We start from the raw sequence: 15,225 nt of genomic DNA, 5'->3' as shown, positions 1-15,225 counted from the left end.
GGTGCATGAATTTTTAAAAGTAACATATTTTGAAAACTTTTAATAAACATGAGTGAACCAGCTGCTGTTGAATTAGTGACATTTTCTCCACAAACAAAGCCTTGTTCATATGTACAAAAGGTAAAAGTCAAAACCAGACAATCTTTAACAGTATTTGGACTTGGAAGTGGAATAACTCAAGAGGACTTAGAATTTAAGGGTTCATGTTTACCCACTAGCTTGCAAGTGCTTCGTTGCTTGATGTATCATATTGAGAAAGGTGCCGATCGGAATCTTACCAAATGGGAGTCTTCCAAACTTGTCTTGTCAAAAATATCTGATTTCTATGCAAAAGCAAACATTCCAATGATTACTGAAAGTAAATCCTGTGAGAAAATACTAAAACTTCATGAAAACAACACAAAATTAAAAGCAATTCCTCTTCAAAGAAGAAATACAACGAAATCTATTAATAAAGTAAAGAAAATGGATGAAGAATTATCTAAAACATTTTCATTATGACTTAAAAGTGTAGAATGCCTGATAAAAAATTCAGAAGATTTAGCTTTTCTTCAATCTATTAAAAGTGATCGTCTAGCAACCTTTGGTTCACATGATAAAATATTACAGCAAAAAATTGAGCTTCGGGAAATGCGTGAAATATCAAAAGCAGCATTTTATGAAAAAATAGTCAAGGAAACAAGCAACATTAATACAAGTTTTAATTCAGCTATTATTGATGAAATTGAAAGAGATGAAAATAGTGATGTAAGTGAGGCAAGTGATGAGACAGATCCGAGAGATTAGATTTAAAATGCTCATACCAGAAATCATCCTCGTACAGTACGAACTAGTACATATGCTTTTATTCCACATGATATTATAAAACGACCTGATGTTATATCATTAGCAACACGTTTAAAAATGACACTAGCACAGCAAGCTTCATACACTAAAGTTTTAATAGCAGAAGCTGATGGTGATTCATCCGAAATTTCAGCATCATATGCAACAACAGACAGAGCAAGACGATCAAGTGTCAGAGACATTGCTAAAGCTTGTAAAGATCAATGGAATGCTTATGATTTGGCAACTTTGCACTGGCATTCTAAACTCTTACCAACTTTAACAAATCAAAATATTGCAGAAGAAAAGCTTGCAGTTATAGTGGGTAATTCGTATGAAGTTAAGGTTCTTGTTGTACCAGCATATCCACCAGGAACAGACAAAAAAAAAAAAAAAAAAAAAAAAAAAAAAAAAAAACGGCGATATCGTTGCTAATTTAACAACTATTTTGCTAAATTCATGGAACTGTTCTGACTCAATAGTTAATGTGTCATTTGACACAACTGCTTCTAATACAGGACATATAACTGCAGCATGTGTAGCTATTTAAGAGCGTTTGGGTAAAGCGCTCCTGTGATCAGCTTGCGTACCACATTGGAGAAATTATATTGTCACATGTGTTTGACAATTTAAAAATTGAAGCGTCGAAGTCACCAAACATATTTGTGTTTAAAAGATTTGACAAACATTATACATTACTGCAGTTTGTGGAAGAAAGATATACCGCTAATATACCTAAAAATTTATCCAAATTTGATGACAGTTCATTCAGTGAGTCTGCAAAAAGATTAATTGACGAGTGCAAAAACAATGTTATCAAATTAGCTAAATCAAATGTTGTTTTGCAGAGGTGAATACTTAGAATTTGTTCAACTTTGTCTTTTATTCTCAGTAAACGATCCAAATGAGATAACTGCAACCAATTTTAAACGCCCAGAAGCTTTACACAAAGCACGATGGATGGAAAAATTAATTTATTCAATCAAAATTTGCTTATTTTAACATCAAATCCAAGAACTACCAACTGCAACAATAACTACACATCAAAAAGTTTTAAAATTTAGAAACTTTGTTAATTTCGTCACTTTGGTACATAGTTCATGGTGGATGACATGCACTTCTGTCTTTTATGCACCATGGAATGACTTGCAATTCTTTCATTTACTTACAAAATACAGTATTATTAATTCAGAAATTTCTGGAAGTGCAATTAATGCTTTTAAAAATCGCCTTTGGTATCTGACAGAAGAAACTACCTCTAGCACTATGGAGTGATAAATTGCCTGAAGCAGATCGACGTGATCTTGCTGATAGTATGTTAGTATTAGAACAGCTAATCTTTCTAATCCAAAACACAGATTTGGTATGGGTTTTGGAAAACCAGTTTCCAACACAAATTCATTTATCATCAACACTGTCTGATTTTGTTGGCATTGATTCCTGGTTTTTATTTTTAATTTTGAAGTTAGATTCAGAATTCATGGCGGAAGATGTTAAACCGTGGTCAAATTGTATTTCCTATCAGACTTCAAAGACTAATTTGAAAGGAATCAGTGTAGTAAACGATTGTGCTGAGCGAGGAAAAAAGCTGACCAATGACTTTTTAATATCAGCCAAAACAGAAGATCATTACCAGAATGTATTACAAGCAGTTGAGCATGATCGAAAACAACTCTCAAATCTTCGCAAAAAGAGGAAAATTGATTAAAAACTAACTTTTAAACCGAACTTTAATATTTATCAAAGTAATATTACGAAATATACTGTAAATTTGCTTCAGGAAATCAAATAATTCTCTCAGTAATTAAATAAATATAAAAAATTGCTTAATTTGTTATTTTTCTGAGTTTTCGTAACTTTCAACTGTCAGGTGGCACACATAAATATTGTTCAAAGTGGGAAAAATTTCACACAAATTATTAATTTTGTATGTAGAATAAAAATAGCTTAGGGACAAAGCATTTGTAAACGAAAAAAAAATTGACGGGGCGTATGATGCACCCCAATGTATATATATATATATATATATATATATATATATATATATATATATATATATATATATATATATATATATATATATATATATATATATATATATATATATATATATATATATATATATATATATATATATATATATATATATATATATATATGTACTAGTGGTACCCGCACGGCTTTGTCCGTAGTAGAAAATTAAAAGGTCATTTGGTTCGCTTGTATATTTACAAATAATGGATGATGAATTTCTCGTAAATTTGCTATGTTAAGTTGCTCGCCCATGTTATGGTAATTTGCACGTCCACGCGCAGGAGCGTGCTTCGAGTTTTAGCGGCCCTGTGTGAAATTTGTTTCAATAGTCGATAAATAATCATTATTGTTATTTATTTAGTCTCTCCTAAAACATAACACATTTCGTCATAGTAAAATACAACGCGCACCAACCTGAGTACATGAAAATTGACAATTATTTTGACATATTATTCTAAAATTGCTATATTATGAGAATTTAAAAAAAGAAACAGACGCAACAAAATTTGCCGAAAACAAACTTTTATTTCGGAAAAAGTAAAATCTATAGACAAATAAATTAGGATATACATAAAAAAAAATCTACTGAAGATTAGCTTTTCTAGCTTTTCAAGCAGCAAATCGATCCATTAAGTTTGAAAAATCTAAAGAAATATTTAAGTATTTTTAATCGATATTAGTGCTAAAGCATTTAAGACGAGCATTAGTTATAATTGATCTTAAATACGTTTTAATTAAGCTTTGAGAATGAGAGCAGTTACAACATTTGGTCCTGAAAACTGGTTACAAAGCATCCTGAAAACTGTTTTCAAACAAATATTTAATTGTTGAAATTTTAGTTTATGGAATGAAATTTACAAGAACTTTTAACTTTGTGCATAAATTAGTTCCATTCACATCGTCTAATTCCTACGCCAAGTTATTAAGTCCTGCTCTTCCAAAGTTTTTAATGCTGGAACATTGCAAATAAATCCAAATTTTTTCTAGAAGACTTATTTATTAAAAGCGTTCCTCAAAGGACAAAATAGCTTGATCAAGAAGAGTGCTGAAAAAGTTATGCGATAATTTCTCTCTGGATCGTGAATTGGCTCATCATTTGACTTGTAAGAAAATTGTTTCTTTACACCCTTTCTACGAAGAGATGTTACAGGAAAAATTGTGACTGAACTTTGTTATAACTATTTTTCAAATAAGAAAGTAGTCAATTAAGGAAGAGAGCATTTCATGCTGTATGAATTAGTTCGAGATTTTTATAAGTGAGTACAAAATTAATGTTAAAAAATATGACACAAAATATGGTTGCAAAGAAAATTTTTGAATCCGAAAGAAGTGTAATTGATGAAATAAAGCCTCGTATCCCGAAACAGCGTTGATTTCAGCCCTCCCCCCGGAGGGGGTATGAAATACGAAATTGGAATCTAACTTCAAGTTCTCTAACGTTCGGAAAAAGATGGAAAATTTTTGTCCTTTATTTATTTGCCTTTTCAGTTACTTCTAGCAATTATAGAAGAAAACAGCACACGCGATGAAAAATATCAAACATTGCAAAAATGATCAACGAAAATCTATGACACAAAAGGAATTTATTGCATGATAATTTACAATTTTCTTAATAAAAAATAAAAGTTAGAAATTTCTCTTAAAAGTAAAAAATTAAGAATAAATTTTAAAAATATATAAAAAGACAAATTTTCTATCTCTTTTATCTCTTCAGAATACAATCGCGAACACTAATAAGTGGCACAATGTCACATACAACTATTTTATTATCTTGCAATATTTTAGCGGCCCCTAAACTTCAAAATATTTTAGCGCACAGTTTGCCACCCCTAAGCACGGCCCTGCGTCCACGTTATGGTTTACTCGCTGATGTTATGATAATTTGCTCGGTAAAATGTTCTTAAAATTGGAATAGGAAAAGAACAAAATCGAATTTTCGAAAAATCGCTTCGAGGTGCTCAAGCTATCTTAGTAGTCTTCTACCCTATTGGGTGAAGTGTTCGTAAATAGTTCGTATCATAGGAGCTAGGATGAAGTGGAAAAAAATAAATTTTCGAAATTAGAAACGCCTGGGGTCTCAAAAGTTTCCTTTTACCATCAATAAGTAGGTTAAAATTGTAGCCTCCTAGGATAATATCTTTAAGTTCCAAATTCGCCCCAAATTTCCAAAAGTGCAAAAAATTGACTTTTTTTAAAACTTTTTTTTACGAAATTTAAAATGCATAGTTTTGAAAATACTTGAATGTGTAAATGTTAACTCCAGGTATCAAATTTATTTACTAGAAGTTTTAATTCAATAGAGTCATCTCTTTAAATTTTCCAAAAATCTCAAAATAAACAAAAAAATCCACTTTTTCTTCCATCTTCATACGATCTTGCAAAACAAATGCACACAATTAAATATTTTAAACGCAGAGTCTAAAATTACTTATCAGTTATATGTTTAGTTTCCTATTTAAATAATTCATTACATAACATTTAATAACTTCTGCTATTTATCATTATTGCATTTTTTATACAATAATAGTACAATCCAATTAACAATCACCCAACAAGAATAAATACTTTTTGTTACCCAGTAAAAGTGTTTTGAATCATAAAATTCCGTAAATCTTTTTTACCGAATTCTCCTCTACGCGAGTTCGAATCAAATCTACTCGACTAGCAAACAAGGCCACCTTCATTTTAGGGTGGAGTGAAAAAAATTTAATTTCTAAATTTCGAAACGTAGAACTGATTTTCCTCGCAGGTGCAAAAGAGAAAAAACATTTTATTACAACTCGTGTGAAATATCATTATATTCTCATACAAGGCTTAAATAACACAAGACATGTAACAGTTCTGCACGAAGAAGCTGAAATTATACAATATAACATTGTTAATCTCTCATCTACAGGGCCTGATTACTGAATAGGCCAACTAGGCCATGACCTAGGGCCCCCACTTTTTAGGGGCCCCCAAATGGCTAATTGTTTTAAAATCCAGAAGCTAAAACTGTTTTTGCCGAAAGGTAAAATCGTAAAATAACCACACAGGGGCCCCGAACAAACATATGGCCTTGGGCCCCCTGATATCTTAATCGGGCCCTGCATATCTAATGAGCAGCCACTTGAAAACTTGGTGTTATTGTTGAGACTCTACCAACACGAATACTGATGTGACAGGAGATGTCACTCTTTTCAGAAGTTAAGGCACCGTTGATACCAAGGTATAGAAAAAGATGGCGAATATGTATAAAAATAGAGAAACGTTTTTTCTTTCCAACGATGTAGATTTCAATGAGAATAGACAGTGCTGTATATTTGCAAAATTGATGGGAACCTTACTTTTGTATATTTCGTAGGTAAGTATTTTAGGTAGAAAAATATAAAAAGAGTAATCAGAGCCGTTTATCTTTTAAAGAGAGTTACATAAAAAATGAGGGGGGAAAACAACAACAGCTACCGCACGCATTTTTTTTTATCTATCTTTGGTTTTAACTTACAAAACATACTCTAGTTTAGAGTAAAGATAATTTTGTTAAAAGTTACACAATTTCAAACGTAATAACTCAAAATATTTTTAATTTCTAGCATTTTGTATATTTATCGATCTGGAGGTATGTTCAAACCGAATGCTACAGCTTTTAACTCCATATACCAAAGCGAAGCTAGTCTAAATATTGAGGTGTCGTATGCACCTTCCAATATATGGATCGAAGAGAACTCGACAAATATCTTCCAACCAATGCAGGTATGTTTTCAAACCTTGTTTCCAAAAAAGACTTCTTTTTTTTCTCTACCATTTAAAAGAAATCTAAATTTTTATTTAAAACATTATTAAAATTATTAAATAAATCTCTTTTTTTTCTTAATTAAAAAAAATCTTTTAAGGAATTTTTTTAAAAAAAACCTTCTAAATTCAATTAGAAATTTGAAGCGTATATATATATGCAATCTGTAAATTATTAGGTCAAGAACTACTACTTCGAATAATCACTTCAGCAACAGAAGGAGATTTCAGATTTGAAGAGTTTACTTAAAAAATGAATTATATCTACTTTTGGAAAAAGCAATTTGTTTTCCGCTTTCAGAATCTCTAATATAAGCCCTATGGATCCATGAATTTCTTTCTTCTCGAAATGATTTATTATCTACTGTTAAAGTCTAATGTGTAAACATTGGTTTTACCACCTAAACCGTGTATATCCAATCCATCCCCTTATTTCTCGCCAGGTTTTTTACAGCAAAGTGGATCTTATTCCTTATTTGCCGGTACTCACTCATTCACTTTCATATCAAAATAGCGCACATCCAAATTTGAATCTGCCACTTCTAACTCAAAAGTGTTTACAAATAAAATAGCGGAACGAAGCACTAACGTTCCGAAATGGAACGCCGCCATCGGCCCGAGCGTTTACATTAGTTAAGCCTCACTTTACAAAAATATTCATATAAAATCAACATCTCAAAATAATGACTTCAAATTCTTAAGTTGCGTAAACAATGTGCTTCTAATTACTAGTTATTAATATAAAGAATATGACATTATTAGAAAAGGGAGTATAATGAGTAGAATACTAAAATTTTAAGTGAGCGCACAAAATTAAATGATGCGCAAAAACAAAGTCAGACATCGTTAGCTCGGAATCAAAGAAAAAGAAATGCAGCAATAATAATCTGTACATAATGCAATTTTCATTAAAAGAACTTATCTCAACGAATTTAAACTACACTAGTTATCATAAATTAAGGAAAAATCACAAAAATTGCGATAACTCTCTCAAAAATAAGCCAAACCGTGTAAAAATTAAACACGTTGCTGAGTAAGAGTTGTTTAATAAAACTGCAAATTAGTGGCGCTGAAATTGGAGTGCGTCATCTGTGAGGAGCATAAGAAGTCTACGTTTGAGTGCAAGCCTGTAAATTGCGTTATCATACGGCCATAAGAAATCCGAGATAGCCATTTTGTAACAATGACTTCCAGGCATCATTTGCCTGCAGAACTACGATGGAGAGCCATTGGGAGACTAGAGGCAGGGCAAAGTCAAACAAAAGTAGCCAGCTGGCTAAAAGTGAGTTCTTTTGTGATAGACTTTGGAGCCAATTTCAAACGACAGATTCGACCTCCAGGAGGTTCAGCTGATTACGACCAACGGCGTAGACGAGCGCCAATGACCTATTTTTGAGGTTATGTGCACGTAGGAATTGAGTCATTACTCCTACTAATCTCAGATCCTCCCTTGCTGCATCCACTGGAAGGTTAGTGTCAACGTCAAGAGTACATCGGTATTTAGATGTTTTTCAAGGCCGTTGAGCCGATGTTTTCTCTAAGTTAGCATCAGTCACCGATGTCGATACCGATGGATAAATTTTTGAACCATCGGCGCAGACGGATCGGCCTGGCCTATGCATCAGTCGAGTCCTAGTGGCGAGTAGGGGGAACTAATTTGAATTAAGTAATTATTATCGGGAATGGCCTAGCTATATAGTAAGCCGATAATAATTTTTGATTTTTAGCGTGTTTAGGTATAGTTCGACAGCGAACAAATGAGCAAGTGAGAAGCAAAGGGATGCAAGTGGCAAAATTAAAAATTTGGAGATAACCAGTACAAATGGTAGGTGAACCCCTCCTCTTTCTTGGGGCAAGATATAGTCCTGGTAGGTTCCGGTATACAGTTTGATTTAGAAAAAAAAATCAATGAAAGCCTAGGATCTGATCTTAAACGCGTTTTACTCAAAACTTCAAAAATCTCTACTTCAATCCATTTGCTTCTCACTGCCTCAAATGACCCTTGTCAGTCATTTCAGAAAACCAGTCCATTTCTTAAAATAGGTAGAGAAGGAAGAAAAGACGCATGCCATATTTTGGAGTTCAGCAACATTTTGGCGATATGAAAAGAAAACTGTGTTCCCAGTATTTTTTCGTCATGCGATTATTTAGACTTGAAAGGTTTAAGTTGCATCAATAACTGCATTAAGTTGGCAAAAAAGTAAAAATGATAATCTTTGCGTTCTTTGTTGCAACCCAACTCTTGCAAATTTTCAATTGATATTAATTATAGGAGGCGTTGTTATCTCTGAATAACTGCTGCTGAAAGAAGTAAAAACAAGACCCGCTCACTTACGTGGGATGTGAGCTGCCCAATGAGACATCTTCCTTGACCGCACAAAATTAAAACGTTTTACCTGTTTGACCAATTTCGTAAATTTCAAGGTGACGTACGCAAACTCTAGAAGCAATGACGCATTTGCAAATTCCGTTTTTTAACTTTCCTCTCCATATCGCCCCTTCACGAAAATGAACAGTTCTGAAACAAGGCGAAGTAAAGAGTCAACTCTTCGTGGTCAGACTTTATCTTGGCTAAAAGGAAAAACTTGCTTTATTGCATGTTTTATAAACATTCCAGACTACAGTATTTTAAATATTTTGCTATAAAATCGACCTTGATTACAAGTGAAATAATTTTCAAGTTTGTTTGCCTTTTTTCATGGTAAAAAATGTATTTCAGATTATAACACCAGAATAGTTAGTGCATGTGGTTTGATGCACTTTTGCCTATTTCAAAGTTTTTCTTTCATTAAATATTACTTTTTCGTATGCGAAACAGAATTGTTTCTTATATTTCTCACCCATGGGAATATTTTCATCGAACTACGAAATCAACAACAAAAATTGTAGAAATTTGGCATTATAACAACTTTACCATAAAAATAATTTTCGCCATTTTTTAAAATTTACTTTCAGTTTTTTTTTTGAACAAAATTTACTTCATTCTTTTCGCTTTTCCTTCAATTGAACTAATCTTGATTCGGTGTAGCGTGGTTGCTTTTATGCCCTATCCATATTCGATCGTTTGATCATCAAGCACTAATGAACACTTGAGTTCGCGTTCTAAAAGGGGATCCAGACGATATTCATGACTTCCTTAAATTATTCCACATTCTTTCTAATTAAGACTTATAGAAAAGTTTTCCAAACATATAGAGAAAGATTGCATTCCCAATTAAAATAACAATGTTTGTAGTTATTGCGATGGGGTGATCGCACTCGGATATGATTTTTCAAAGCTTTACTTGCTTCTCAATAAGTTTACAAATTGAAAAATAGAATACCGAAAGATATTTACCATAATTGTGTTGCTTTTTGACGTTATTACATTTTGAAGATTCTGTTTTCTTTTCATGAAACACATTTTGTGCGAGGAGAACATGCTTTGGTGTTTTATTATGCTTTACTCAATTTGACTTTTCGCGTTTTTGAGTTTTCTTAAGACTCCGTTCGATGATAAAAATTTAGACTAATTTAAGCATAAGCTTCGGCAACCGTTCTATGAGATTTTATCAAAAGAAGAAATTGATAATGAAATGCAAAGTGGCTGGAGAAGTTGCATCAATATGAAGTATTTTTCATTGACGTTGGCGAGGTAAACTTGAGGTAAATAAATAAATCATCTGCTTATAAAAGGGAACAAATTCAAAAGAGTCCTTCAGGGAAACATTCATTTACAATTTCTTCTTTTTTGCTGTCCCATTCATATTTTAAGTAGAAAAAAACATACATTGGAATTTAACTAAATCCATAATTATGAAATAAAAAAAATAAAAAAAATAATAATTAAGAACATTAATCTCATTCTAAGTTATCCTGACACTTGACGTAACTTAGAGCCATCTGATCAATATGATGCGAAGTGTTTACTTTAGTAAAAATCAGCTCATATTTGAACCGTGAAATTAATGTCTTTAATATTTTAAAACTATATTTTTTATCACAGCATAAAAAATGTTTTTTACCATAAAAACACAATGTAGAGATTTCAAATATAAATGAAAAGAGATCTCAAAAACTTCAAATCACCATTCCAGCCAGTAACTTTAGAATTATTGGATTACACAATTACCCATGTACGATGTAGCCAACTTATTTCGAAAAAATAAAAAGTAGAAAGCTGATGTTATACTCTTTCCAACACTATGCAGTATTGGACCTTCTAAATTTCTTTTAACGACTTTCATGGGCAGCATAAGAAGTAACAAAACTTGCTCATCCCGAGATTTTCACGGGTAGCGTGAAAGTAACAAATTTGCTCGTTTTGCGATTTCCACGGATAGCGTAGTAGTAATAAACTTGCTCATCTCACGATTTCCACGTGCATGAAGTAATTCAAAAATTTTATTCCTCTATTTCATCGTTTATATGTCAGTAATGCATTTTTTGAAGTATTTAGAGGAAATGGTTTAAAAACGGGCCACCACTTTTTTGTTTACCTGCTGATTTACCTGTTCACGCGAAAGGGACAATTTTAGTGCCAATAACTCTTAAAAACATTCATGAAGGTGATCTTAGGGTTCAAAAACCATTACACCAGTTTTAAATGTTTTAAAACTTCATGACTCGAAAAAAGGCAAAATCATTTGCAAGAAGGTGGTCCAAAAACGGGCCACTTGAGGAAAAACTATTTTATTGATTAAAAAAAATAATAAAAAACATGAAATTTTAATTCAAAAATTTTATTAAATATCATCTTAGATATTTTTATGAAAAATAAAAATCATTTATTTCATTTTGTAGTTGTAAAAGTTAGAACTGTAGAAAACCTTTTTTTTCCCATCCCAGACACTCGAATGTCTAGTCTTGCAACAGAGAATCAACACTTCTCCTGTAATGTCATCTGAAAAGAATCTAGCGTAATATATGCATACTACATTGCCATCATCAGATTTATCATAAAACAAAAAAAAGAAAAAAAAGAAAAAAAAAGAACGAACTTCAAAATTGCTCTAAAGAGTGAAAAATAATTTTATTCTTTAAACACCATCGATAATACTTTTAAACGTAATTTTTGAAGTTGGCGCAAAAACAAAAAGTAAAATCCAGTGTAACCATGCTTCGTTCATAATTTTTTCAGAAAAGCATCAGAAGTTAGGAACGAAACCTTTACATCGTTACTCAAGTATGCTGTCATCAATGCATAATATATGTGGTAGTGAAGAAACTGGGCTTGGTTAAATTTATTGTTGTAGTTGAGTTATGGCGGTGAATGATTTTATCTATCGTTTTTGCACCAATTAAAAAAAAATGTTTAAAAGTATTATCGATGGTGTTTAAAGAACAAAATTATTTTTCACTTTTTAGAGCAATTTTGAAGTCGGTTCTATATATTTTTTTTCAAAATTTTTTATTTTATTCCTTTTAGTGTAAATGTATTTTAGAAATAGTAAGAAGTTAGTATCACGAAACTTCACCTTATTTTTTTTCATGAAATTGCTCCATACTAAAAAAAAAAAAAAAACCCTATAAACACGCCTTAAACTTTCAGCGATTGGCACTAAAAATTTATGTTTTTTCCTCTCTGGAATTCATTTGTGTGTTAATTTAATTATAACCATTTAAATATTACGTTTCCCCTAATTAATTTATATTTCACAGCATACAAGTTGCTTGTGATGCAATCCTGTATCTCCTTACTTAGCCCCGATCATCAGTTATTGTCATAGATGATAACGATAAAAATAACTACTATAGTTGAGGCAAACCTAACCTGGTTGCATTGTGAAGGTTAAGCAGATCTTAATCACTGCATTATGTCGCTTCCAGGTTAGGTATAGATCAATGACAATGAAGAAACTTGATGCTTGCTTCGGAGAAGCCTTCATTCAAAATTATCACTACAATTATTATCAATATCACTGTTGTATAGCACCAAACTTTTGTAACAATGGGTTTTATATTTAATCATTTAATAGGGAAATTGCATAAAATTTACTGTTTTTTGACCATAACTTTTTGTCTAAGGAACAAATATGGTCAAACAAAGTAATGGGACCTAAGTTGAGCCATCCCCTATCCATCCATTAAAAAAAGGATCATTAAAATCGGTTCACTAGGTGAGAAGCTGTGAGTGGACAATAAATAAAAAATAAATAAATAAATAAATAAATAAATAAAAACATACATACGGTATGAACTGATAACCGCCTCCTTTTTGAAGTCGGTTAAAAAACAAGACCCACCAACTCGTCATTTTTGTCGTTGCCATCAGTAGGAAGATCAGTGTGGTCTCCTTTCGAGTCCGACTACTGTCGTTGGAATTTCTTGGCTTGACTTAAAGATTTTGGATGCTTTATCTTTTCACGGGTAATTGATTCCCAGCTCACGATTTTCCGACTGTTGTTCAATGCACGTTCCACACTTTTCGCCAGTTCGTCTATGTAGGGTGATCTAGTCATGATGCAAGTCTTGGCACTCTTGCGGCCACGATTGTTCTTTTTCTTTGCGATAGTGGGGATTGGAGATATTTCATACGGACTGACGTGTTTGGATGTTGAAGTTTGACTACTTGGTAGTTGATTCGAGATGCTGAACTTTCCAGTATAGAAAATTGGACCACCATCGGTAGCCCGTTTTTAGACCACGCAGTACTGTAAGTTTATGGTGTACTAAGCCATTACTAAACAAACAAATATATCACATCGAGTATACTGAGAAAACCCTATATAATCACTCTGTTGAAAGATAAAACCACTTACTTCAATGTATAAATTAGAAAGATATAAATTAACTTGTACAAGCTTTGAAAAGTTTTGAGTTCTTCAAAAGTGAGTGTTTCTTACAAAACAGTTCTTGACAAAGCACGCGCTTTAACTATCAAGGTCATTTTCTTACTACGCTTTTGTTTCTTCCTGTTGATTCATTTGGTACCATTGCGACTACACACAGCTCCCTTCCCTCATTTTCAGCGGGTGATCCGTATTTGGACCATGGCCCGTATTTAGACCACTTCCTCTGCACTGATTGCTCGTCCATTTTGCAAACCATGTTCGTTTAGAGAAGCGTAATAAAACTCGAATTTGGCGTAAAGAATGTTAAGTAGAACCTCTCTTTAGTGCATCCGTAGCTCTGAGAAGCTTCGTGTTCGGGTTCGATTTCCGCCGGTGTCCTGTATGTTTTTTTTTGTCTTGTGTTGTAAATTTTTCCCGGGTGTGTCCGGAAGCAAGGTGCTTTGTACGCAGTCCTCTATGTAAGCGAAGCTGTTTAACTTCTGTATAAATAAATAAATAAACTTTCCTTGAACCTTGTTACAAGATTTATCATACAAAACGTAATTCCTAATGTAAATTTCGCTACTTTAGTAAACATATGTATTTGACACTCGTTATCTGATATATAAATTTCCTGTCACGGTGTTAGTGTTTGAACTCTTTCGAAATAGATAAACTGATTTTTATGAAATTTTTTATATGTATTTGGTAGGAATGAGAATATGTTGTAAAGTATATTTCATACTGCTAGGTAATCAGGGTGTATCTATCCGGAACTTTTTTTTGAAAATCATTGCAAAACTATTGTTGAAGTTCATTGTAAAAACCATTGTTGAAATTCATAGTAAAAACTATTGTTGAAAATCATCGTAAAAACTATTGTTGAAAATCATTGAAAAGCATTGCTTAAATTCATTATAAGCATTTCATTTGTAGACAAACAGGAGATGGCAACAATTTTTTTTTTAAAATCATTGAGAGTTTTCAGACATTTTGCCGGAGCGTCGCGTCATTTTGAAATTTTATTCCTGCATTTGTTTTGTATATCGCAAAGCAGTGCGTGCCAAATTTTGAACGATACAAAAATTTTGTCTCTTTCTCTGTGTGTGTGTGTGTGTGTGTATTACTTACTGTATTGAGAAAATGATTTTTTTTTCCTTTTTTTAATCGGTGATCATCGTGTACAGCGCTCCATTCCTCTTTCTGTCAAAGATCTCATCCCCACAAACTTACAATACATTCGTTATTTTTTAATTTACATTCAAAATACCGTAGAAGCGGGTGACTATGGTATAGTTTTAGTACATTTATGACTGTAATTACTCAACATTCATTCAAAAAAAAAAAAAAAAAAGTTGCGTTATTATTATAGTTTAGGACCTCGGCTTCCGATTCCGACCCTGAAAGAATTTGAAACTCTACCCACACCCTCTCCAGAGCAGTTTTTCTTTGTACTATTATCACCCTCTCGCGGGTGAGAATAGTACAGCACATGTTTCAACCTTTTCATATATCTTTTGGTGGTTTGTGCCATACTCTACCTCACTTATATTTTAACGGGAGAGTTGTAGATGTAAGTTATGCTCAAAATTGAACTCTGGAGAATCAGGTACATCATAAAACCGAGATAAAACAAAGGCTTTATTTTCTTCATAATCTTTGAAGATGGATACCAAATCTTATCTTTTTCAGGCCACTGCCAAAACTTTCCTCGCTTCAACATTGTTGAAACTTCAAACTCACTTGCATCTACACCCGTGATTTTTCCTGAGTACTTTTTTCCCTGATAACCCAACGCACCCTCAAAATTTCAACTAATTACTGTACCACACTCACCCTCCAA

General features: G+C 32.5%; 1 protein-coding gene across 1 annotated transcript in view; it reads left to right on the top strand.

Annotated features, from left to right (window-relative positions):
* LOC129234330 (location of vulva defective 1-like) overlaps positions 1–15,225 on the top strand; it is a 196,802-nt gene that overhangs the window by 21,083 nt on the left and 160,494 nt on the right. The window contains exon 7 of the mRNA XM_054868323.1: positions 6,432–6,591. Coding sequence (XP_054724298.1) covers positions 6,432–6,591 — 160 coding nt within the window. The remainder of the gene's footprint in view (positions 1–6,431; positions 6,592–15,225) is intronic.

The sequence above is a fragment of the Uloborus diversus genome, chromosome 1 (assembly GCF_026930045.1).
Source record: "Uloborus diversus isolate 005 chromosome 1, Udiv.v.3.1, whole genome shotgun sequence".
Taxonomy (NCBI): Eukaryota; Metazoa; Arthropoda; class Arachnida; order Araneae; family Uloboridae; genus Uloborus; species Uloborus diversus.
This window is presented reverse-complemented; position numbering and strand designations above follow the sequence as displayed.